The sequence below is a fragment of the Schistocerca serialis genome, chromosome 4, assembly GCF_023864345.2.
Source record: "Schistocerca serialis cubense isolate TAMUIC-IGC-003099 chromosome 4, iqSchSeri2.2, whole genome shotgun sequence".
NCBI classification, from domain to species: domain Eukaryota; kingdom Metazoa; phylum Arthropoda; class Insecta; order Orthoptera; family Acrididae; genus Schistocerca; species Schistocerca serialis.
In genome coordinates this window covers 550,773,788-550,797,227 of record NC_064641.1, presented here as the reverse complement: position 1 = coordinate 550,797,227, position 23,440 = coordinate 550,773,788, and the positions used below count along the sequence as shown (strand labels likewise).

Here is a 23,440-nt window from a genome sequence, read left to right as displayed (position 1 = left end):
ATTACAGTTGTTGAGTCAGATCTTTGTGGGTCACAGCTTTTACATATATAGAAAAAAAGAGTTCTTAATATTATTAATTATATTCATTCCAAAAAATTCTCCTTGCGCATATAAATAGGTGTAAGTATTCCTTAAGAGTGAGTGCCGATTTAAATTTTTGTAATAGTTTTTTATTGCTATGAATGATCATAAATAATAAAGCACATTATCATTCTAAATATTTCCGTCTTTATTAGAACTCTTCCATTTTAATTGCTTCCACTGTGCTTTAAATGCAATAAATAAATACATACTTCTTCAACCACACCCACAACAGTGGACGCAAGATTTATTTAACTGCGCCACTTATTTGACTTCCAAATAATTTAACGATCCCGCCTGCTAACAGCAGTATTCACCTTAAGAGCCCTGTCAGCGTCACAGCGTTATTTTTTTTAAGCATATCCAACCAGTGACTGCGGTATCTGTTTAAGGCTCTACAAACGTGACTGTGATGGGGTTTTCTATGTATCATTGCCCTAATTCTCATTTTACACACACTTTACGTTCATAAAAAAAATGGCTCTGAGGAGGAGGAGGAGATTAGTGTTTAACGTCCCGTCGACAACGAGGTCATTAGAGACGGAGCGCAAGCTCAGGTGAGGGAAGGATGGGGAAGGAAATCGGCCGTGCCCTCTCAAAGGAACCATCCCGGCATTTGCCTGAAACGATTTAGGGAAATCACGGAAAACCTAAATCAGGATGGCCGGAGACGGGATTGAACCGTCGTCCTCCCGAATGCGAGTCCAGTGTGCTAACCACTGCGCCACCTCGCTCGGTTGGCTCTGAGCACTATGGAACCTAACTGCTGTGGTTATCAGTCCCCTAGAACTTCGAACTACTTAAACCTAACTAACCTAAGGACAACACACACATCCATGCCCGAGTCAGGACTCGAACCTGCGACCGTAGAGGTCGCGCGGTTCCAAGACTGTAGGCTTAGAACCGCTCGGCCACTCCGGCCGGCCCTTACGTTCATAATCATAATATATAATAACTTCAATTATTTCTTCATCTGAAGGACAATCACCCTCGTACTTTCGATACCACTGTTGTTACTTGCCCACTCTACAGTTTCCTAACATTTTCTCTTAATCTCAGTACAGAATAAAATTAGCTGTATGGAAAACATACACCACTTCTTTTCTTCCAGATACTATCTGATAAATCTGTACTCATTATGAAGTGCCTATACTGCTGATCTAACCAGTAAATATCTTCATCTTACATCGCGATACCATATTACGAGAATGGGAATAAATCTTCTGTTCTGAATATATAATTCCATTACATAAGACACTTTTTTATTAATTATGTATTATCATTTATCACTCCTCCATTGTGTAATTCATTTCAGACGGTGGTAGTGGAAATAAAGCTTCCACTACATGAATTTAAGTGTGCTAATGTAATTTCATTTAGATTGTCTTTAGACATAATAGACGGTTTACTCTTAAGGCAACAAGCTTCTTACAAAATGCAAAGATCATCTTTCATGCCAATCCAGCTTTTCTCGTATTTACCGTTAATATTTAATTACTTTGCTGTTCCAACATTTCGAAAGTTTCATGCCACTTTGATTTACTAAACAGTTCCACAATAGAGGCGACATTCTCCTTTATTATACACATTCATCAAAGCAACGACGAATTTATCATACTGCTTTTCAAAATTTGTCTGCAAGAATTTTCCTTAAAATGATGCTTTATCACTGTTGTCCTAGACCAACGATCCAGTTATAACAACTACGTTTGTACTGTAGCAGTTAAAACACAGTTAAAGACTAACAAAATTTCGTGGAATGCGTATATTTAATTTCTTTCGAAATCATTCACCTTCTTTGAACAGTAAATAAATAACTGAACAGCTAAAGCTACATTACCTTAGAGAAATTAATAATAGTTTGAAACTTAGATGCATGTTTGTCCGCCCCTATAAATGAGTGGTCAGCGGGGCGGTTTGTCACGTCAAGGGGCCTAGGTTCGATTCCCGGCTGGGACCGAGATTTTTTCCGCTCGGGGACAGGGTGTTGTGTTGTCCTCATTGTCATTTCATCATAATCAGTAGAAGGCAACGGGAAGAGACCACTGCAATCACTTCCCTAGAAGCTCATGCTTCTCTGACGGGGCTTCCCCCATGACAAGACCTGCCGTAAGGTAGAACACAAAGCACAAAGTTTTCTTTACAGGCATGTCTGACGATCCACAGCCATACGAAACACTTCGAAATTAATTCGCTGCCTGCGAATTCCTTGATATCCGCTGTATTAGGTATCGGACCGTGCACAAAAGCGCACGGTATCAATTCGTTCCACACATCCGCGTGCGAAACTGAGATTTTCAGGGGTAATATGTTGATCACAGACCCAAGGGATCAAGTGTTTTGGTCAGTCCTTAACCTTGTGACCGTTTTTGTATCCATCAGAAGATCGAGAATACTGTAGCGATCCTACAATACAGGAAAACTAAACAAATCGGTTGGTGCTTTTGCATTACGTATGGTACAGGATAAGTTCAAATGGCTCTGAGCACTATGGGACTTAACATCTATGGTCATCAGTCCCCTAGAACTTAGAACTACGTAAACCTAAATAACCTAAGGACAGCACACAACACCCAGTCATCCACGGGATAGGTTTAGGCGCTTATGTATCAGTTATCCATGAGGGGGTCCTGGGAAAACCCCGAAAAACCCTGATTTTTGGTTACTATAAATACCAATTGTGGTGATGATCATTCTATAATGTCTATTCAAGACAAACGATCAAAATTTTTACTATATGTCCTTAAAATGATGCTTTCGGGGAACTTCGAAACCTTTGTCGGTATCACTATCCGTTACCGAGATCCAGAGGTTCAAAGAAAACCGCAAAAGTTGGTTTCTAGCTGCTTTTGTACCATGGGCTGCACTTATCTAAATAAATAAACACAGCAAATGCCTCAAATTTAATTTTACTACCTTCAGAAATTTAACTCGAAACTCCATTTTCCCGTTTTTGAAAATCTTTGTCCATTATCAAGATAAACGCAAAAAACGTGATTTCTTTTAATTCCTAAAGTACCATCTGTGGGAAGACCACTTCTACATATTCATGCGAAATCGTCAAAATTTTTGCCATACATTCTTAAGATGATGTTCTCGGGGAACTTCGGTTTTTTTTAAAAATAATTATTCATTACTATCATTATCCCTTATCGAGAAAGAGTGGTTGAAAATTAGAGTACTTGTGCACGCAAAATGTGCACGTACTTTTCTGGATGAGAAGTAAATGCTGTTTTCGCTGATGTAGTGAACACATGGCAAGGTTCTGGGGTGACCGCAAGGGTTCTGAGGCCACCTAGCTATGTTTTTAATTGCCATTTTTTGCTAATAAATCTATGTGGCGCTCTTTGTAACGGACACTTCACGTCTATCCAGGCTGTATTAACCTGGAAATTAATCTATGATGCCACCTGACGGCGTAATCAAGTCCAAAAATTATTTGGTCATACAAAGTTTTTCGTACTTACAAATCAAACACCGCATTTTTTTGTATACTGTAGGTGTAGCCTAAAACTGTTGTCCATTTTTATGTAAAGTATAAGGTGAGCTTGCGTTCGATGGGAGATGATTTTGTGTTAATCTTGTATTATTATTTGAGTCAAAGCATGCAAATGTGTCGAAGCTGTCAAAACCTGACAGACCTACGGAATTAGTTTTATATAAGCATTACACCATGCTGTGTCAGGTAACAGAAAGGGAGCAGCGAAAAATACTCCTGTCGGAGCAATAAAAGAATTGTTCCTGTTTAAAATACTCTGACAGAAAACTGAAAAACCAACTGCCTCTATTTTCATTCCGCCTTCCTCAACAACAGTTTCCGTTTGCGAACATATTCACGCTTTTTTGTGTTGAAAGAGAGTAGCAGACATCAACGGTGGAAGACAGAGGAGATAGTGCCAATGGGAGAGGAAGAGAGAGGACACAGTGATGATAGGAGACAGAAAGTGGCAGTGCAAGAGAGATTAATGGAGACAGTAGTATGGGAGCAAAAGAGATAAGAGACAGCAGAAACGAAAAAAAAGAGCTGAATGGAGACAATACCTATGCCTTTGGTGTCTCGATCCCCACTCCAGATCGGCGAATTTTACCACAAAAAAATTTGTCCACTTTCCTGCATCTGCCATACCCACGTGTTAATGTTTCCCGGTCTAGGGGTCAAAAACGCCGAGCAAACCATCCCCAAGGACATATTGGCGAGGAGGCAATGATGGTTGAAGAGAAAGACAGCAGCCAACAAGCGAAAAAGAGATAGTGGCAACGGGCTCCATTCAGCAGCTTCATATCGTATATGACCAACAATGATTGTAATTCTGTTAACAAGTGTTTAAAATTTAGAAAATATTCCCTCAAGCCATTTAGAAAATACACCTGGATTTGTATTGCCCACCGGATCGTAGATGATCAGTCTACGTGACGCTGTTTCTCACTATCCCTTTATTAACCACAGGTCTAACTTTTTTTAAATACTTTAGGACCTAATTCGTTTACTGACATCATTGATAACGTTCCCCTATGTAATCTAGTATAATGAAATGTTGAACACGCACCAGTCGTCATCGAAACATAACTATAGTCTCCTTCTTAAGGTGTTTCAGAATTTAAAACAATCCATGAAACCACTAACCCTCTAAAGCTCTGCGATAATAAAAAAACAAATGATTCTTACTTGTGACCTAAATTCTGGTGCTTACGTACTACTGTTTCACTTCCAGGTGCCCAATCTTTAAGGTTTCGTTGACAGTTGTTTGCCATCTGTTGCCTCATAGCATCCTGGATTTTCTTTACTATTTGACTGTTTTCTCTGAACATTTAACAGATTCATTTCTACATGAGCTCTTAAATTTTTGAATTTCCTAAAGCAGATTTCAGTTCCTTATTAACACGACAAGAATATTGAATAACCAACGAAAGGATAACGTTCTATGAGTCGGAGCGTTGAATGTCAGAAGATTGAAAGTGGTAGAGTAGCTAAGAGAACCCGGAAAGGGAAATACTGAGGCACAGTCTAGATACAGTGGGAGTCAGTAAAGTGAAATGGAAAGAACGGAAGGATTTCTAGATGAATATAGGGTAATGTCGTCAGCAGCAGAAAAGAGTATAACGGAAGAAGGATTCTTATTAATAGGTAGATATGGCAGAGGTTGAGGTACTGTGAACAGTTCAGTGATAGGGCTGTTCTCATCTCAATCGTCAACAAACCAACAGCGACAATAGTTCAGGTATATTTGTCGGTCGCAAGCAGACATAGAAAGTATATGATAATATTGAACAGGTGTTCAGTACTTCAAGGGAGATGAAACTCAAATAGTAATGGTGGACTGGAAAAAGGTTGTATGGTAGGGAGTAGAAGAGAGGGTTACAGGAGGATATGGAATTGGTGACAGGAATGAAAAAGGCGAAAGACTAGTTGAGTTCAGCAAATAATTTCAGCTTGTAATAGCGAATACTCCGTTCAAGAATCGCAAGAGGAGGAGGTGTACTTGGAAAAAGCTGGGAGATACGGGAGGATTTAATTGATTACTTCATGGACAGACAGAGATTCCGAAATCACATACTGCTTTGTAAGGTGTACCTAGGAACAGATATACAGTCAGATCACAATTTAGTAACGATAAAGAGTAGGCTGAAATTCAAGAGACTAGCCAGGAAGAATCAATGCGCAAAAAAGTGGGTTATGGGTATGGTAAGATGAGAAGGAATACTCCAGAAGTTCTCTGAGGCTATAGCTACTGTTCCGCAGGCATTTTAGTTGAAGACGAATGGACATCTCAGAAAAGAGCAATCACGGGAGTTGAAAAAATAAGACCTAAATACAAAGAAGGTAACTACGAAGAAACCATGGTAACAGAAGAAATAGATCAGTTTATCGACGAAGGAAACAAGTACAAAAACGTTCAGGTAATTACAGGAGTACAGAAGTATAAGTCATTTATGAATAAAATACACTACTGGTCATTAAAACAGCTAAACCAAGAAGAAATGCACATGATAAACGGGTATTCATTGGACAACTATATTATACTAGAACTAACATGTGATTACATTTTCACGCAATTTGGGTGCATAGACCCTGAGAAATCGATACCCAGAACAACCACCTCTGGCCGTAATAACGGCCTTGATACGTCTGGGCATTGGGTCAAACAGAACTTGGATGGCGTGTACGGGTACAGTTGCCCATGCAGCTTCAACACGATACAACAGTTCATCAAGAGTAGTGACTGGCGTATTGTGACGAGCCAGTTGCTCGGCCACCATTGACCAGACGTTTTCAGTTGGCCAGAGATCTGGAGATTATGCTGTCCAGGGCAGCTGTCGAACATTTTCTGTATCCAGAAAGGCCCGTGCAGGACCTGCAACATGCGGTCGTGCATTATCCTGCTGAAATGTAGGGTTTCGCAGCGATCGAATGAAGGGTAGAGCTAGGGGTCGTAACACATCTGAAATGTAACGTCCACTGTCCAAATTGCCGTCAATGCGAACAAGAGGTGACCGAGACGTGTAACCAATGGCCCCCATACAATTACGCCGGGTAATACGCCAGTATGGCGATGACGAATACACGCTTCCAATGTGCGTTCACCGCGATGTCGCCAATCACGGATGCGACCATCATGATGCTGTAAAAAGAACCTGGATTCATCCGAAAAAATGACGTTTTGCCATTCGTGCACCCAGGTTCGTCGTTGAGTACTCAATCGCAGGCGCTCCTGTCTGTGATGCATCGTCAAGGGTAACCGCGGCCATGGTCTCCGAGCTGATAGTCCATGCTGCTGCAAACGTCGTCGAACTGTTCGTGCAGCTGGTTGTTGTCTTGCAAACGTCCCCATCTGTTGACTCATTGATCGAGACGTGGCTGCACGATCCGTTGCAGCCACACACATCCATGCCCGAGGCAGTATTCGAACCTGCGACCGTAGCGGTCGCTCGGATCCAGACTGAAGCGCCTACAACTGCTCGGCCACACCGGCCGGAGGGAAAAGACAGGGGATCGAATAATCAAATACGGTGGAAGGGGTAGATAATATTCCATCATAAGTTCTAAAATCATTTGGGGAAGTAGCAACAGAACGACTATTAACGTTGCAATGACTAGAGCTATACCATCAAACTTCCGGAAAAAAACATCATCCACATAATTCTAAAGACTGCAAGAGCCAAGAAGTGTGTGAATTAATACAATATTATCTTAACAGCTGACAAGAATAATATATAGAATAACCGAATAAACATTGAGGATATATTAGATGACAATCGGTTTGACTTTAGGAAAGATAATGGCAGCCGAGAGGCAAAAGGAGGATAAGGTATAGAGAAAGACTGGAAATATACAATATGTACAATAAGGGTGGAAGAGCAAGAACGAGGTGCTCGGATTAAAAAGGGTGAAGGGAGGGATATAGTCTTTCACCCCTTCTGTTCAGTCGAAGAAGCAATGACGGAAATAAAAGAAAGTTTCAAGATTGGGATTAAAATTCAAGGTGAAAGGGTATGAACGAGAAGATTCGTTGACGATATTGTTATCCTCAGTGAAGGTAAAGAAGAATTACATCTGTTGAATGGAATGAACAGTCTAATAGATACAGAATATGGGTTGAGAGTAAACCGAAGGAAGGCGAAAGTAATGAGAAGTAACAGCAATGACAGCAACGAGAAGCTTAACATCAGAAGTGGAAATCAAGAAGCTGACAAAGTTAAGGAATTATGCTATATAGGAGACAAAATAAGCCAGAGTGAACTGAGCAAAGAGAATATAAAAAGCTGAATAGCAGTAGCAAAAATGGCATTTGTGGTCGGGAGCAGTCTGCTAGTATCAAACATAGGTCTCAATCTGAGGATAAAAAATCTGAGAACGTACGTTTGGAGCACAGCACTATATTATACTGAAACATGGACAGTGGGAATACCGGAAAAGAAGAGAATCGAAGCATTTTAGACGTGGTGCTACAGACGAATATTGAAAATCCGGCGGTCTGATAAGGATTGGGGAGGTTGTGCGGAGAAACGGTGAGGAATGGAATATATAGAAAACAGTGACAAGAAGAACGGACACCGATTATATAACGTCTGTTAAGACATCAGGGATTAATTTCTGTGGTACTAGAGGGAGCTGTAGAGGGTAAAAACTGTAGAGGAAGACAGTGAAAATAGTAAGGATGTAGGCTGCAAACGTTTACGTTGTAGAGAAGCTGCTGTGCCGATGAGCTACTAACGCTCTTGTCCGCTGCCGATAAACACCCGCTATGTGCAGACTGCTTCAGCGGCCACCATAAAGCACCTTGTTAAGAGGGATCCGCTGCTCGCTGCCGCCGCGAGTGAAGCGTGTCGGCGACCCTCTCACTCCTGATAAGTTCTGGATATAGCACGAACACGCTCATACTGCCATAGGATGCGAGGGAGCTAATCTGCTCGTCACCCGCTTTACGAGCATAGCAGTTGAATGGCCATGAAGACTGCGCTGTCGAGCCTTAGACCTCAGTCTAAACACCCAGCATCGAGGCGCCCATCCCAAAATCGCCAAATGCCACAGCGTTAGTCGCCCAGAGATGAGTTGAGAAGCACGTAGAAACTGAAACGTTGTGCCACCGATCATATACTCGCCTCCATTTCTTTTTCATTACCACAAATAGAAATCACAGAAAGATTTATCACACATAGAAGTGCTTACCAGGGAGGGTGGTGGGAACGGGGTTTAGAACACAACAAAGACTTGGCTCAGTCATCAGTCTCCTGACTGGTTTGATGCGGCACGCCACGAATTCCTCTCCTGTGCCACCCTCTACATCTCAGAGTAGAACTTGCAATCTCCGTCCTTAATTATTTGCTGGATGTGTTACAATCTCTTATCTTCCTCTACAGTGTTCACCCCCTACTGCTCCCTCTAATACATTATAAGTTACTCCCTGATGTCTTAAAAATGTCCTGCCATCCTGACCCATCTGCTTGTCAGTATTTTCCATGTACTGCTTTCCTCGCCGATACTGCGGTCAACCTCCTCATTCCTTGTCTTATGAGACCAAATGATTTTCATCATTCTTCTGCAGCACCACGTCTGAAATGCTTCGATTCTCTTCTTTTGTCAGCCGGGGTGGCCGAGCGGTTCTAGGCGCTACAGTCCGGAACCGCGCGATAGGTACGGTCGCAGGTTCGAATCCTGCCTCGGGCATAGATGTGTGTGTAATGTCCATAGGTTAGTTAGGTTTTAGTAGTTCTAAGTTCTAGGGGACTGATGACCTTAGAAGTTAAGTGCCATAGTGCTCAGAGCCATCTGAACCAATCTCTTCTTTTCCGGTTTCCACACAGTCCATGTTTCAGTACCATATAGTGTTGTACTCTAAACAACATTCTCAGACTTTTTCCCTCAAACTGAGACCTATGTTTCATACTAGCAGACTAGTCCCGACCACAAATGCCATTTTTGCAACTGCTGTTCAACTTTTTATATCCCCTTTGTTCATTTCAGCCTGGGTTATTTTTGTGTCTAGAGGCCAGAATTCCTCAACTTTGTCAGCTTCTTGATTACTAGTTCTGATGTTAAGCTTCTCTCTGTTGTCGTTGCTGCTACTTCTTATTACTTTCGTCTCTCCTTCGGTTTACTGTCAATCCACATTCTGTATCCATTAGATTGTTCATTCATTTCAACAGATGTAACTCTTCTTCACTTTCACTGATGATAAGAATATAATCAGTGAATCTTGTCGTTGATGTTCTGTAATCTGGAATTTTAATCCACTTCTTGAATCTTTCGTTTATTTCCGTCATTACTTCATCGTCTGAAGAGTAGGGGCGAAAGACTATATTCCTGTCTTACACCCTTTTTAGTCGGAGCACATCGTTTTTGCCTTTCACTATTATTATTCCTTTTTTGCTCTTTTACAGGTTGTGTATTACCGTCTTTCTCTATAGCTTATCTACATTTTTCACAGAATTTCGAACACCTTGCTCCATTTACCGATGTCCAACACCTTTTCCAGCTCTTCAAATCCAATGAGCGTGTACTGATTTTTCTTCAGTGTTGTTTCCATTATCTACCGTAACGACAGAACTGCGTCTCTGCTGCTGTATTTACCTTTCCTAAAGCCAAACTGATCGTCATCTACGTAGTGGTCAGTTTCCTTTTCCATTGTTCTATATATTATTTTTGTCCGTGACTTGGTTGCAGGAGCTGTTAAGGTGAATGTGTGATTAATTCCCGCAGTTGTCAGCTCTTGCAATCTTCATGGTTGCGTCGATGATGTTTTTCCGAAAGTCAGATGGTATATCGACAGAACCATGTGTTCTACACACCAACGCTAATAGCCATTTTGCTGTTACTTCCCCCAAGGTATTGGAAATTCTGATGGAATGTTACTATCCCTTCTGCCTTATTTGATCTTAAGTCTTCCAAAGCTCATTAAAATTCTGATTCTAATACTGGACCCCCATTTGTACTGTAGTGACTCCTGTTTCTTCTTCTGTCACGCCATCAGACAAGTCCTGCCTCTTATAGAGACCTTCGATGTATTCCTCTCACCTGTCAGTTCACTCTTGTGCATTTAACAGTGGAATTCCCATTGCGCTCTTAGTGTTACCTCCCTTGCTTGTGATATCATAGAAGGTTGTTTTTACTTTTCTATACGCTGCATCAGACATTCCGACAGTCAGTTCTTTTTCGATTTCTTCACATTTTTCATGCAGCCATTTCGCCCTAGCTTCCCTACTACGACTCGAGATTCTCCAAAAAATCTGTCGACTGCCAATATAATCGTGACGGGAAGGTCACCAGCATGGCCTTTTTCATATCGGGAGGTTGGCTGTAAAATTATTCATTTCTTCAACTCAGGTGAAACTATCCGCATCAGGGGCCTAATATTTAAGTACCTGGAATTTGCACAATGGATTATTAAGCTGAAATATTCACTGATATGCTCTGTATCTGTATTAGTTTCAAAAGCACTTCTTGACTATGCTAACGTAAAGATCAGCTTTCTCTCGGCGATTAAGCCTCTTCCTAATAATAAGTATTTTGGCGCTTCTCGTAATTTTTTTCCACATTAAAGGAAAACAGTTGGGCATATTAAACTTCAGTTCAGTAATCACAATGCAATACCATCATCCAGATGTCTTGAAGCTACTAGCAGAAACGAAGCTAAACTGCTGTATCAGATTTTAAACACATTTTCAGACAAAAGTTGCTTGATAAATTTTCAAGAGGTGATGCCACACAGCTCTTTTATGTTCGAAAAGTGTCATATTGCCACCTCGAGCTGCTGGTTAATTCAGTATTTTCAGTGCATTATTCATGGTTTTATTACCAGACGATAGCGGTTCTATATTTTGCCTAACATGATGCTGTCACTAAGCGTGGGTTGTTTCTTACATTTCCGTCAGTTAACTGATTCGTGACAGTTCAAGTCTACAATGTTACTTACGTATCATTTTATTTGAAATATATTACTGCTCCTCGTATTTCCCTACCAATGTTTTAAATGATTCGCCGGCCGGAGTGGCCGAGCTGTTCTAGGTGCTACAGTCTGGAACCGCGTGACCGCTACGGTCGCAGGTTCGAATCCTGCCTCGGGCATGGATGTGTGTGATGCCCTTAGGTTAGTTAGATTTAAGTAGTTCTAAGTTCTGGGGGACTGACGACCTCAGCAGTTAAGTCCCATAGTGCTCAGAGCCATTTTTTTTAATGATTCATTTTTCTTCAAGATTCAATACAATAAGACGCTTGACCTTTTCCAACATATAGCATAACGACTGCTATTCAGTTACGCAGAACATAGACTGACGAAGTTTTTCATCATTATTATCAGGACTTCATAGCAACATTGACGTTGGACGTTGCATAGGAGCTGGAGTATTGTTGCCCGGCTGCCACCAGACACACGATACTGGACGGGTGCTATATTTCTCCCAGCGCTTCCTGATTTTACATGCCATCGGAATAATTCTTTTGTACAACACATTTTAACACGAATTAGCACATGACACAAAATTCACTCGTAACACAATTGAAGGGGCACTTTTCGAAACCCCGTAAGTGTTGCCCACTTCGATATAGAAATCTGAAATTTGGCACAAACATGTCTACGACCTTCCTCTGCAATGGTGCGAAAGCGTGGCACCCTCAAATTTTACTCTCGGTCTCAGAGATGCTTCAGACAGCAGGGTGTCGACACAAGCGAGAAAAGACCAGAGCTCAGAAGTACATGTGTAGTATAAGTTTGGTTAATGATGACACACTGAGACGAAATTCACCACAGTTCTGCCCAGGGCCAGGATGGACGTGTCACACGACAGGACCCCTCTTATTCACATTTCTCCCCTTCTTTTGACCCCTCTGTGTATTTCAGAACCACGACGCTCAGCGTCGCTTTCTTGCGGCTAACCGAGGGAAACGTTTCAGGTATACCACTGCTCAGAATTGATACGAAAGGGCTAGAGGGTTTGGCCTTTACCCTTAAGTAGAGGGCTGGAAAACAAGAGATCTTTAGAAATATTCGACAAAATTTGAACGTCATCTGAGCTAGAAAATGGGTGTCGATGCTTTTTGTACCCGCCCGCTTCGCGCCCTCCTGTGGAGTGATCACGCGGGGCGGGGAGGGGGGTAGGATTGCTACATAGATTTGCGAAAATGAAACGGCAAAGACTCCCTCTAAGGGCTACCAGTTCGGCAAGACCCCCGGTGCTACCTGCGCAGCTTTGTTGTGCACTTTAAAAATGTCTCTATACAGAGACAGCTAATTACTGATTCCTAGGCGCCAGCGCGATAGGCAACCATTTCGACACACTTCAGGTGAGTGGCACTATGACTTTGAGTTAGCACCTGCCGCATGTGGAATTTAAGAGATGCTTGTCACACCGGCGCCTAGGAATCAATGAATGGCTGTCTCTAAACAGGGACATTTTTAAAGTGTGAGGGTGTGTTGTGTGACTAGCGCCTCCCGTCGGGTAGACCGTTCGCTGGGTGCAAGTCTTTCGATTTGACGCCACATCGGCGACTTGCGCGTCGATGGGGGTGACATTATGATGATTAGGAAAACACAACACCCAGTCCCTGAGCGGAGAAAATCTCCGACCCAGCCGGAAATCGAACCTGGACCCTTAGGATTGAAAGTCTGTTGCGCTGATCACTCAGCTACCGGGGCGGACATTTTTAAAGTGCGCAACAAATGTGTGTGGGAAGCACCAAGGGTGCTGCCGCACTAGTAGCTCTTAGACGGAGTTTTGCCGTTTTATTCATGTATGTGTCAATGTAGTATGGCCACCGCTCCCCTTCCCGCATCATTACGCCGCAGAAGGGTGCGAAACAGGAAGGCTGAAAAAGCATAAATACCCTTCGCTGTTTCGGATCACGTTCAGATATTATCGTATATTTCTGAGCGGTCCGTTGCGGTTCTACCCTGTACACCGGTACAGAAGTTGCTGTGGTTGTACACCCGAAAGGAATGCGATCACGCTCAACGGGGTTGCAGGCCCACGATGTCCTTAGAGTAGGGTTGAATCATCCGGGAGGTGTCAGCAGTGTCAAATGTCTTCAAGAATGTCGTCCTGTTGCTCGTCACACTGTGGACTGTCGTTTTCGCTCGCAAAATGTATGAGAATCAACGCTCCAAAAGACGGGGTGTGTTAATGACACCCTTCCGTGCCACTCTTTTGACGATTCTGAGCGGCGGTTTGTCTGAAACGTTTCCCTCCGCCACACGTAAGAAAACGCCATGATTTCATCTACGTGTGTCGTGATTCTGACCTCTAACGGAGAGGCATCTGAAGAAGGGAGGGATTTGGGTAAGAGGGGATGTGCCGACCTTCCCATAGTGTGACGCGTCCACGGTGGCCTCGGGCAGAAATGTGCTGAAATTTAGTGCCACTGTGACATCATAAACCCAGCTTGCTCTTCTGAGCTTTCAGCTTTTCCCGCATGTGCCAGCAGCTTGCTGTTTGAGGCGACGTCGAGTCCGAGTGTGACGCCGCAGGACGCCACGGTTTAGCATTGTTACAGAAGACTATTTTACGCACACTTGAGCCAAATTCCTCTCTTCTGTGTTGCAGTGGATACAGTTACAGGGCTTCGAAAATATCATCCGTTAAATGTGTTGCGCAGTGTACATCTACACCTTTTTCGACACACCACAGTTCTCATTATAGAGCGTGTCTTCCCATTTCCTGTTCCAGTAGTTAGTAGTGCGAGGGACAAACGATTTTTGGTGAGTGTCCGTAGCAGCTCTAAACTCTTTAATTTTTGCATGACAATGTCTTGACGAAATATGAAATGTTCTTCTACCAACGTAACCCCTCAGATGGTTAACTGCAGACAACACTGTGTTGCAGAACTCTTCTGTCGTAGCGTGTGCTACTGGAGTTGCATGAGCAACTCATTACGGTTGCCTCTTACTACACATCTACGTGGTGAAAGAGACTTCTCTTCTTTGGATACGATTTATTTCCTCTGTCAATCTTATCTTGTAAGGGTCCCAGAATGACGAACAATACTCAAGTATTGGTCAAACGACGGCGTTGTAAACTGTCTGCTTCGTAGGTGAACAATGTTTGATTACGACTCTGCAAATTAATCTCAGTCTGCCACCTTTCATGTAGTCGTTCAATTTTAAATCGCTCAGTACGAGAACTGCCCGACATTGAATAGATGTGACTGCTTTCCGTGACTGTTCAGCGATCGTGTATTCGTACAATGAAGCGTTTTCTCGCCTTTTTACGGACTATACGTTACACTGTTTTCTGTTGGGGCTCAAATGTCAATTCTGACATCAAGTGCTATTCGTCTGTAGGTCTTCCTCCAATTCCTTACAGTTTTCTAGCGTTGCAACTTCTCTGGATTCAACAACGTCACCCACGAAGAACTTCAGATTTCCCGACTTTACATACTTGACAATTTCCAGAAATTATGAACAGTTCTTGCCCTACAACATGCCTTTGGGTAGGCTGGATTAACTTTTACGACTAAGGATTACTCTCATTTGGAAACGACATGCTGTGTTGCATTATGTGCTGGAAACTACACTCCTGGAAATTGAAATAAGAACACCGTGAATTCATTGTCCCAGGAAGGGGAAACTTTATTGACACATTCCTGGGGTCAGATACATCACATGATCACACTGACAGAACCACAGGCACATAGACACAGGCAACAGAGCATGCACAATGTCGGCACTAGTACAGTGTATATCCACCTTTCGCAGCAATGCAGGCTGCTATTCTCCCATGGAGACGATCGTAGAGATGCTGGATGTAGTCCTGTGGAACGGCTTGCCATGCCATTTCCACCTGGCGCCTCAGTTGGACCAGCGTTCGTGCTGGACGTGCAGACCGCGTGAGACGACGCTTCATCCAGTCCCAAACATGCTCAATGGGGGACAGATCCGGAGACCTTGCTGGCCAGGGTAGTTGACTTACACCTTCTAGAGCACGTTGGGTGGCACGGGATACATGCGGACGGGCATTGTTCTGTTGGAACAGCAAGTTCCCTTGCCGGTCTAGGAATGGTAGAACGATGGGTTCGATGACGGTTTGGATGTACCGTGCACTATTCAGTGTCCCCTCGACGATCACCAGTGGTGTACGGCCAGTGTAGGAGATCGCTCCCCACACCATGATGCCGGGTGTTGGCCCTGTGTGCCTCGGTCGTATGCAGTCCTGATTGTGGCACTCACCTGCACGGCGCCAAACACGCATACGACCATCATTGGCACCAAGGCAGAAGCGACTCTCATCGCTGAAGACGACACGTCTCCATTCGTCCCTCCATTCACGCCTTTCGCGACACCACTGGAGGCGGGCTGCACGATGTTGGGGCGTGAGCGGAAGACGGCCTAATGGTGTGTGGGACCGTAACCCAGCTTCATGGAGACGGTTGCGAATGGTCCTCGCCGATACCCCAGGAGCAACAGTGTCCCTAATTTGCTGGGAAGTGGCGGTGCGGTCCCCTACGGCACTGCGTAGGATCCTACGGTCTTGGCGTGCATCCGTGCGTCGCTGCGGTCCGGTCCCAGGTCGACGGGCACGTGCACCTTCCGCCGACCACTGGCGACAACATCGATGTACTGTGGAGACCTCTCGCCCCACGTGTTGAGCAATTTGGCGGTACGTCCACCCGGCCTCCCGCATGCCCACTATACGCCCTCGCTCAAAGTCCGTCAACTGCACATACGGTTCACGTCCACGCTGTCGCGGCATGCTACCAGTGTTAAAGACTGCGATGGAGCTCCGTATGCCACGGCAAACTGGCTGACACTGACGGCGGCGGTGCACAAATGCTGCGCAGCTAGCGCCATTCGACGGCCAACACCGCGGTTCCTGGTGTGTCCGCTGTGCCGTGCGTGTGATCATTGCTTGTACAGCCCTCTCGCAGTGTCCGGAGCAAGTATGGTGGGTCTGACACACTGGTGTCAATGTGTTCTTTTTTCCATTTCCAGGAGTGTATTCAAACCAGTGACGAAGATAGCCTATTATTCATTACACTCGCATTTAGTCCGTTAAATGACACTGCGGATCTACCTCGAAAACCTTCCAGAGAACGGCCATGCTACCGATAGCTACATCCTTCTGGGTCTCGAGGACGACAGAGCGAGGTGAGTTTTTGGAATACATGTTGATTCCTCCAGAGGCGTTTTTCAGTCTCCAGAAAGGTCATACTCAGCAAAGGATAAAAGGTGTTCTAATATTCTTCGGCAGGCAGACGTCAGTGATTTTGGTCTGTCGTTGTTTGCGTCTGTTCGACTACTATTCTTTAAAACGTGAATGAACTTTGCATTTTTTTTTCAATCACTAGAAATGCTTTACTCCTGCAGCGACCTACGTAGGCTGGTACTTGGAGAGAATGAAGCTATTTCTCTCTGTCTATGAAAAACCGTATTGGAACTATTTCGATCGTCTCTCCTCTGTTGAGCGATTTTAGTTGATTTCGTATCTCGCGGTCACTGAGTCATTTATTTAGATTTCTGTACTCTAGAAAGCTCTGATGGGTTTGCAAGAAGAGAACCAAGCAATAGGTGAAGAACTTCTCTAAAAATTTAGAGAACCTGTGTGCTTAAAGAATAAAAATAAAATGCGCTTCTATATCTTGTACTTACATGTTTCTCAGTATCTTTCAGCAGTGCGAACTGATATTGAATACACTTTTTGTAGCTGGGATTCACAGTTATAAAACACTTTTTGAAGGACATCATCTTTACGCCAGTGACTGTTATAAGTTTTTATGTATTTAACAGGACTGACAACGACATACAAATGTGTCAGCTTACATTACGTTGACATGGCTTAAAGCCGTAATATCACTTGATAATGGCCTAAGGCTGAAATTGCAGTAGTGTGTAATAAAAACTTATAACCGTCACTGGCGTAAAGATGATGTCCTTCAAACTGATATGAATGATCAGTACTCTAGAATAGGCAACTTGAACGTCTCGTAAGCTCCTTTCCTTGTAAAGAAATTTCTACAGCCCCACAACGCTCCTTATGGAGGAAATATAGTATTTGCCCTGTTCCCTCCAATGTTCATGTGGTAAACTTATGAAATATGCCTCTGGACAATCACGCCTTTGCTAGTGACTTATTAAGAAGTGTGAATACTGTATTAGTGCCAATAAGTTTAATCGAGAAAGAGGAAAGTGAATCAAAAACCGAGCAACCGCTGTAAGTGACACTGAAGACATCTCCATCATTGTAATGGAAGCGCTCAATTGGAGAAGGGGGTCATGTACACTTTTTTTTCAGGTTACGTTTACCGGAGATAACTGATCTTTATATCTTTATGCTTCGTTTAATATAACTGGGGGCATGTCCCACCAGCAGAAGTACTCGTTAAAAAAACATTAAGTTAAAGAAGGGGTCATGTCCATATAAACAAGCGTATAGCGGACCGATTCCAATAAAAAAAAGAACAAACTAGACGATTTACAGAATATTCTAAAATACATAAGTAACAAGCCAAAACCAGTTTATAACAGTATCTACCAGTTGCCCGCAAAACATTAACAAGATGAAGATGAAGCATATTTACCATTGCCTGTTTTGCTGTATTTTGCTTTTGGTTGTATTTTCGGTACATAACGATATGCTCCTAACAAAGTCCTTTGTTGCTATAAACGCGTATAACACAGTTATTCCGCTGCAGGTAAAATGCTAATTACCTCATCAACAGCGTCAGTCTCGAAAAGGTGTCATCTTAAGTACATTCAAACTCTATTAGTGACCACAGTCGATGGCTAAAGTATGTTGTAATCGTGGATATTGTTTCACCGTGGAGCCAGTTGCTACATGGCAAATCCACGACACCACGTTTAAGACCTTGTGTAGTAAAACTGTTTTTTGCATCTGCTGAAGAAATTTACTTTCTGGGACATGACCTCTTCCCCAACTTACTGATTCAATTTTAGTAACTATATGAGTGCTGCTCACTTTAAATAGGCTCGTGATTCAAAGATAATGAAAACCAGTGCTTCCGGCTCACGATGTCAGTCATTTTTCGATTTTCCAGTTAATGAAAGACTTCATGCAACAATTCAACGAGGGTGCAGAGTTCGTGTGCAAAAATCTGGCAGCAGCGGCAGGCACTGAATACGATATCACGAGGATGCTCATCCACGCTACACTGGCTGTTGTCACCGCTTCCATTTTCGGCACTAAGATGGATGAAATCGAGCCTGATGTGAACAAGCAAGCTGAGGTTGCTGATGTCTTTATCGAAGCCTTAAAGCTAATGCAGGTAAGGGTGTAAAATATGGCTTTGCGTGTAGCGTTATTTCATTGATACCCTGAGACAACGGAAAGTGGTGTATAACATTGGTACTGTTTACAGAACTGCATTACTTTTGTTGTTATTAAATGTATTTCTATTTGTAAACATTTGTTTCGTCTACAGTATTATGATGTCTTACTATAAGGTATTCGTATACTATCTGATCAAATGAAGCCAGACACCTGTTAATGAACGTTAATATGGGATGTTCCCACTCTTCGCTGTTATAACGGCTTGAACTCTGGTGGTGACATTTTCAGTGAGGTATCTAAATGTCAGTGGAGGAATGGGAGCATGTTCTTCCCCAAGTGCTGAAACCCGAGAAGGTAGTGATATTTGATGCTGGCATCTGGAGCGGAGTCGATGTTTCAGCTCATCCACAGGATTTTCAGTTGGGTCCAGTTCGGGACTCTGCAAAAGCCTGCCCATTTCAGGAATGTCACTGTGCACCAACCATTACCTCGCAGATGCTGCTTTATGACAGGGTGCATTGCTATACAGGTACAAACAATCATCGTCTCCGAATTGTTCCTCTAGTACTACGCAGTACACTGTAGTAAAATTTGTTCACAGCCTTATGCATTTATTGTTTTCTTGAGCACAATCAGAGGACCACATCCTTACTACGAAAAACAAACCAATACTGTATCATTACCTCCTCCATAGTCCGCCCCGATAGCTGAATGGTCAGCATGGAGGAGTGCTGTCCTAAGGGCCCGGGTTCGATTCCCAGCTGAGTCAGGGATTTTCTCAGCTCAGGGACTGAGTGTTGTGTTGTCTTCATCATCATTTCATCACCATCACAGGTCGACCAATGTGGCGTCGAATGTAATAAGACCTGCACCAACGCGGCCGGACCTGCCCCGTATGGGGCCTCCCGGCCAAAGACGCCAAACGCTCATTTCAATTTTCCACCTCCTCCATAGTTCACTGTCGGTACTACAAATGATGACACTTAACATTCTACTGCCATTCGCTAAACGAAAACGCTTTCATCGTCAGCCTGCGCTCGGTTTAGCTGTGGTTCTTCCTTCACAATCGCATCACCAGCAGCCGACATGGGCATCTATAGAAGGGCTGAAAAGTCCCGGACGGATATAGCGTGATTCATCACTTTAAATAATTCGTTTTCAGTCATCGTTTGTTAACTGGTGTCTCCCTTTACACAACCTCGATCGTCGCTTAGTGCAACATATGAAGAGCGCCTCAACCATTGTACCTCATTGTCTTTAAGTCCATACGCACAGTCATTCTAATTGGTGGACTGCTGGTAGCACTTAGGAAATCACGAATGATTCCTTACCATGATTTCATGCGTTTAGTTACAACCACCCTCCGGAATGCTCGACAATCTCTGTCCGTGAGTACATGATCCTGCCTGATCTTGGTTTAGTTGTGGCTGTTCCTTCGATATACGCTTCACACTCACTTGACCAGCAGTCAATTTAGGCTGCATTAGGAGGATTGAAATACTACTGACGGATTTGTTGCTCAGATGACACCCAATGACTATTCCACGTCACCTTTCATACAGGCGTGAACGCCTCTCGTGACAGTTAGTGGTGAATGCCGCATTATGTCATGGTGTCAGGGGACTTTTTTATCAGATTATTATGTTGTATAGAGAGTATTTTGACACACCGTGACAGCAAAGAATGGGAGGTAATACATTACTACATTATTTTATTGTTATTGCAATATATTCCTGTTTGAAAACAAATGTTCCATTTGTAGTTTGATTATATCTTCCACAAAAGATTCGTTGTACTTCTAATGAGAATGGTGTATGGGGAACAGCAAAAAAAACATATCGACAGACTTCGAGAGATTGCTGAGGGTGTTATGAGGAAAAAACTAAGGATAGGAACATACACTGAAGAGCCAAAGAAACTGGTACACCTGCCTAATATCGTGTAGGACCCCCTCAACCTCGCAGAAGAGCCGCATCAGGACTTGGCATGGACTCGAATAATGTCTGAAGTAGTGCTGTAGAGAACTGACACCATGAATCTTGCACGGCTGTCCATAAGTCCATGAGTACAAGGGGGTGGAGATCTTGTCTCAACAGCACGTTGCAAGGCATCACAGATATGCTCAATAATGTCCATGTCTGGGGAGCTGGTGGCCAGCGGAAGTGTCTAAACTCAGAAAAGCGTTCCTGGAGCCACTATGTAGCAGTTCTGGGCTTATGGGGTGTCACTTTGTCCTACTGTAACTGTCCAAGTCCGTCGGAATGTACAATGGACATGAATGGATGCAGGTGATCAGACAGGATGCTTACGTACGTGTCGCCTATCAAAGGCGCTTGTAGACGTATCAGGGATCCCATCACTCCAACTACACACGTCCTACACCATTACACAGCCTCCACCAGCTTTAGCAGTCTCCAGGTGAAATGCAGGCTCCATGGATTCATGAGGTTGTCTCCATACCCAACGACGTGCATCCGCTCGATACAATTTGAAATGAGACTCGTCCGACCAGGCAACATGTCATTGTCCGACCAGTCATCAACAGTCCAGTGTCGGTGTTGACGGACCTAGTCGAGGTGTAAAGTTTTGTGTCGTGCAGTCATCAAGGTTACACGAGTGGGCCTTCGGCTCCGAAAGGCCACATCGATAATGTTTCGTTGAATGGTCTGCACGCTAACACTTGTTGATGGCCCAGTACTGAAATCTACAGCAATTTTCGAAGGTTCTATCGCATTGCACGATTCTCTTCAGTCGTCGTTGGTCCCGTTCTTGCACGATCTTTTTCCGACTGCAGCGATGTGGGAGATTTTTGTTTTACCGGATTCCTGATATTCACGGCACATTCTTGAAATGGTCATGAGGGAAAATCCCCACTTCATCGCTACCTTGGAGATGCTGTGTCCCATCGCTCGTGCGACGACTATATCACCACATTCAAACTCACTTAAATCTTGATAAGTTGCCATTGTAGCAGCAGTAACCGACCTAACGACTGAACCAGCCACTTGTCTTATAAAGGCGTTGCCGGCCGCAGCGCCGTATTCTGCCTGTTTACATACCTCAGTATTTGAATACGCATGCCTATACCAGTTTTTTAGGCGTTTCAGTGTATATCTTTAAACGTCATCCATTGACACTAAAGAGCGTCGAAGTTATGGGGGAAACGGCAGCCTCTAGGCCAGCTCTTGGGCAGCAAACTGACAGACCGCATTTCCAACCCGTTACAATGGACCGGACGGTATTCAGGCCGTCTGGTGGTGTCTATGGCGTCCACCGCTGCCACAGCAGTACTACAGAGATCATAAGTGAAGTGAGAGCAGAGACGTTAGCTTTACAATTCACCCATGTAATTCGAACTCTCCGTGGCGTCGCTGGATGACAGTTCCAGATGTGAGTGGCTATCTTCAGTTTATCCTTCAAGACATTATTGAAGTAAGTCTGAATATTTATTCTTATATTCATTATGTCTCTCGTTCACAGCTAAGATACTGAGTTCTCCTGAGATTCCGTGACTTGTTCTGCAATGTAACGGGTGATTATCAGTAGAGGTACAGCTTGGGCTGTAATTATCGTATAGCAGCGAAACTTGTTAAATATCTTAATCCGTTAATGAGGAACCCATTTACGCTGGGAAAAAATTAGTTCAAATTGTGGCTACCAGATGCAAATCTGGCGCTGTACACTGTTTACATGACGATATGAGATTCACTATGCCATTTGACGAGCTATTGCGTGAGTGGACTATATGTCTATCGAGAAAGGAGACCGAGTACTGTTAGTGAAACGGTTTTATGTGAGCGGCAGCAATTACAGTGCTGCATTGAGAGAGTATCTCAGACTGAAAGGCTTGACCGGAGCTCTGATATCATTAAATGGTTTAATGATCATAATGACAGTCGAAAACACGGGTGAGCTTAGTGTGACATCCGTAAAAGGCAGGAGTCCTTATTGACGGAGGTGCTGTAGCTAGAACTGACCAGGCAGCTCGTGCCCCGGGTAGTGCTAGCGCTCGTGCAGTGTCACTAGAATTGTCCATCCCGTGGTCAATAGTACAGAAGGTTTTGCGGTCTATTTTACACTGGTACCCGTACAAGATCAAGACGACACAGCAACTGAAACCTCATGATCTGCAGCAAGGTCCCGAATTAGCTCTTCGGTTTCTGGCTCGGATCGAAATTGTTGAGACATGGCCAAGCAGTTCTATGGAGGTACGAGGCACGTTTTGCTCCACAGAATGCAGTGAATATACAAATCTTCCAAATTTGGCATACTGTTAAACTGTGTGTTGTGCACGAATAGCCATTCATCTCTCCATATGTGTCTGTGGTGTTTTCACAACTAGATTTATTTTCATTTTCGACCCGTTCCTCTTCGAAGGGATGAAGGTGTATGCTTAATGTAACGTCACCTGCCCTGACTTTTGGTCGCTCTTTAACATCTAAAAAAAAAATTAAATAAATAAATAAATAAAATAGAAACGCTTTTACTAGGGACACGTTCGGTCTTTACCTGATCTCAAGGCAAAGCAAATATATAGGAGCACATTGCTCAGATGCCACCGGAAATGCTGATCACGTCGTTTTAACGATTCAGTTTCTCGTCGGTGCCTCCTGAGCTCAAGTTCAACAAATTGTGCAAGCAGCTG

The 23,440-nt window shown here is 43.6% G+C and overlaps 1 protein-coding gene across 1 annotated transcript in view; it reads left to right on the top strand.

Annotated features, from left to right (window-relative positions):
- The window catches only part of LOC126474604 (cytochrome P450 4C1-like), a 179,295-nt gene that overhangs the window by 29,781 nt on the left and 126,074 nt on the right, over positions 1-23,440 (top strand). Inside the window, exon 3 of the mRNA XM_050102080.1 lies at positions 18,563-18,790. Within this exon, the coding sequence (XP_049958037.1) occupies positions 18,563-18,790 (228 nt within the window). The remainder of the gene's footprint in view (positions 1-18,562; positions 18,791-23,440) is intronic.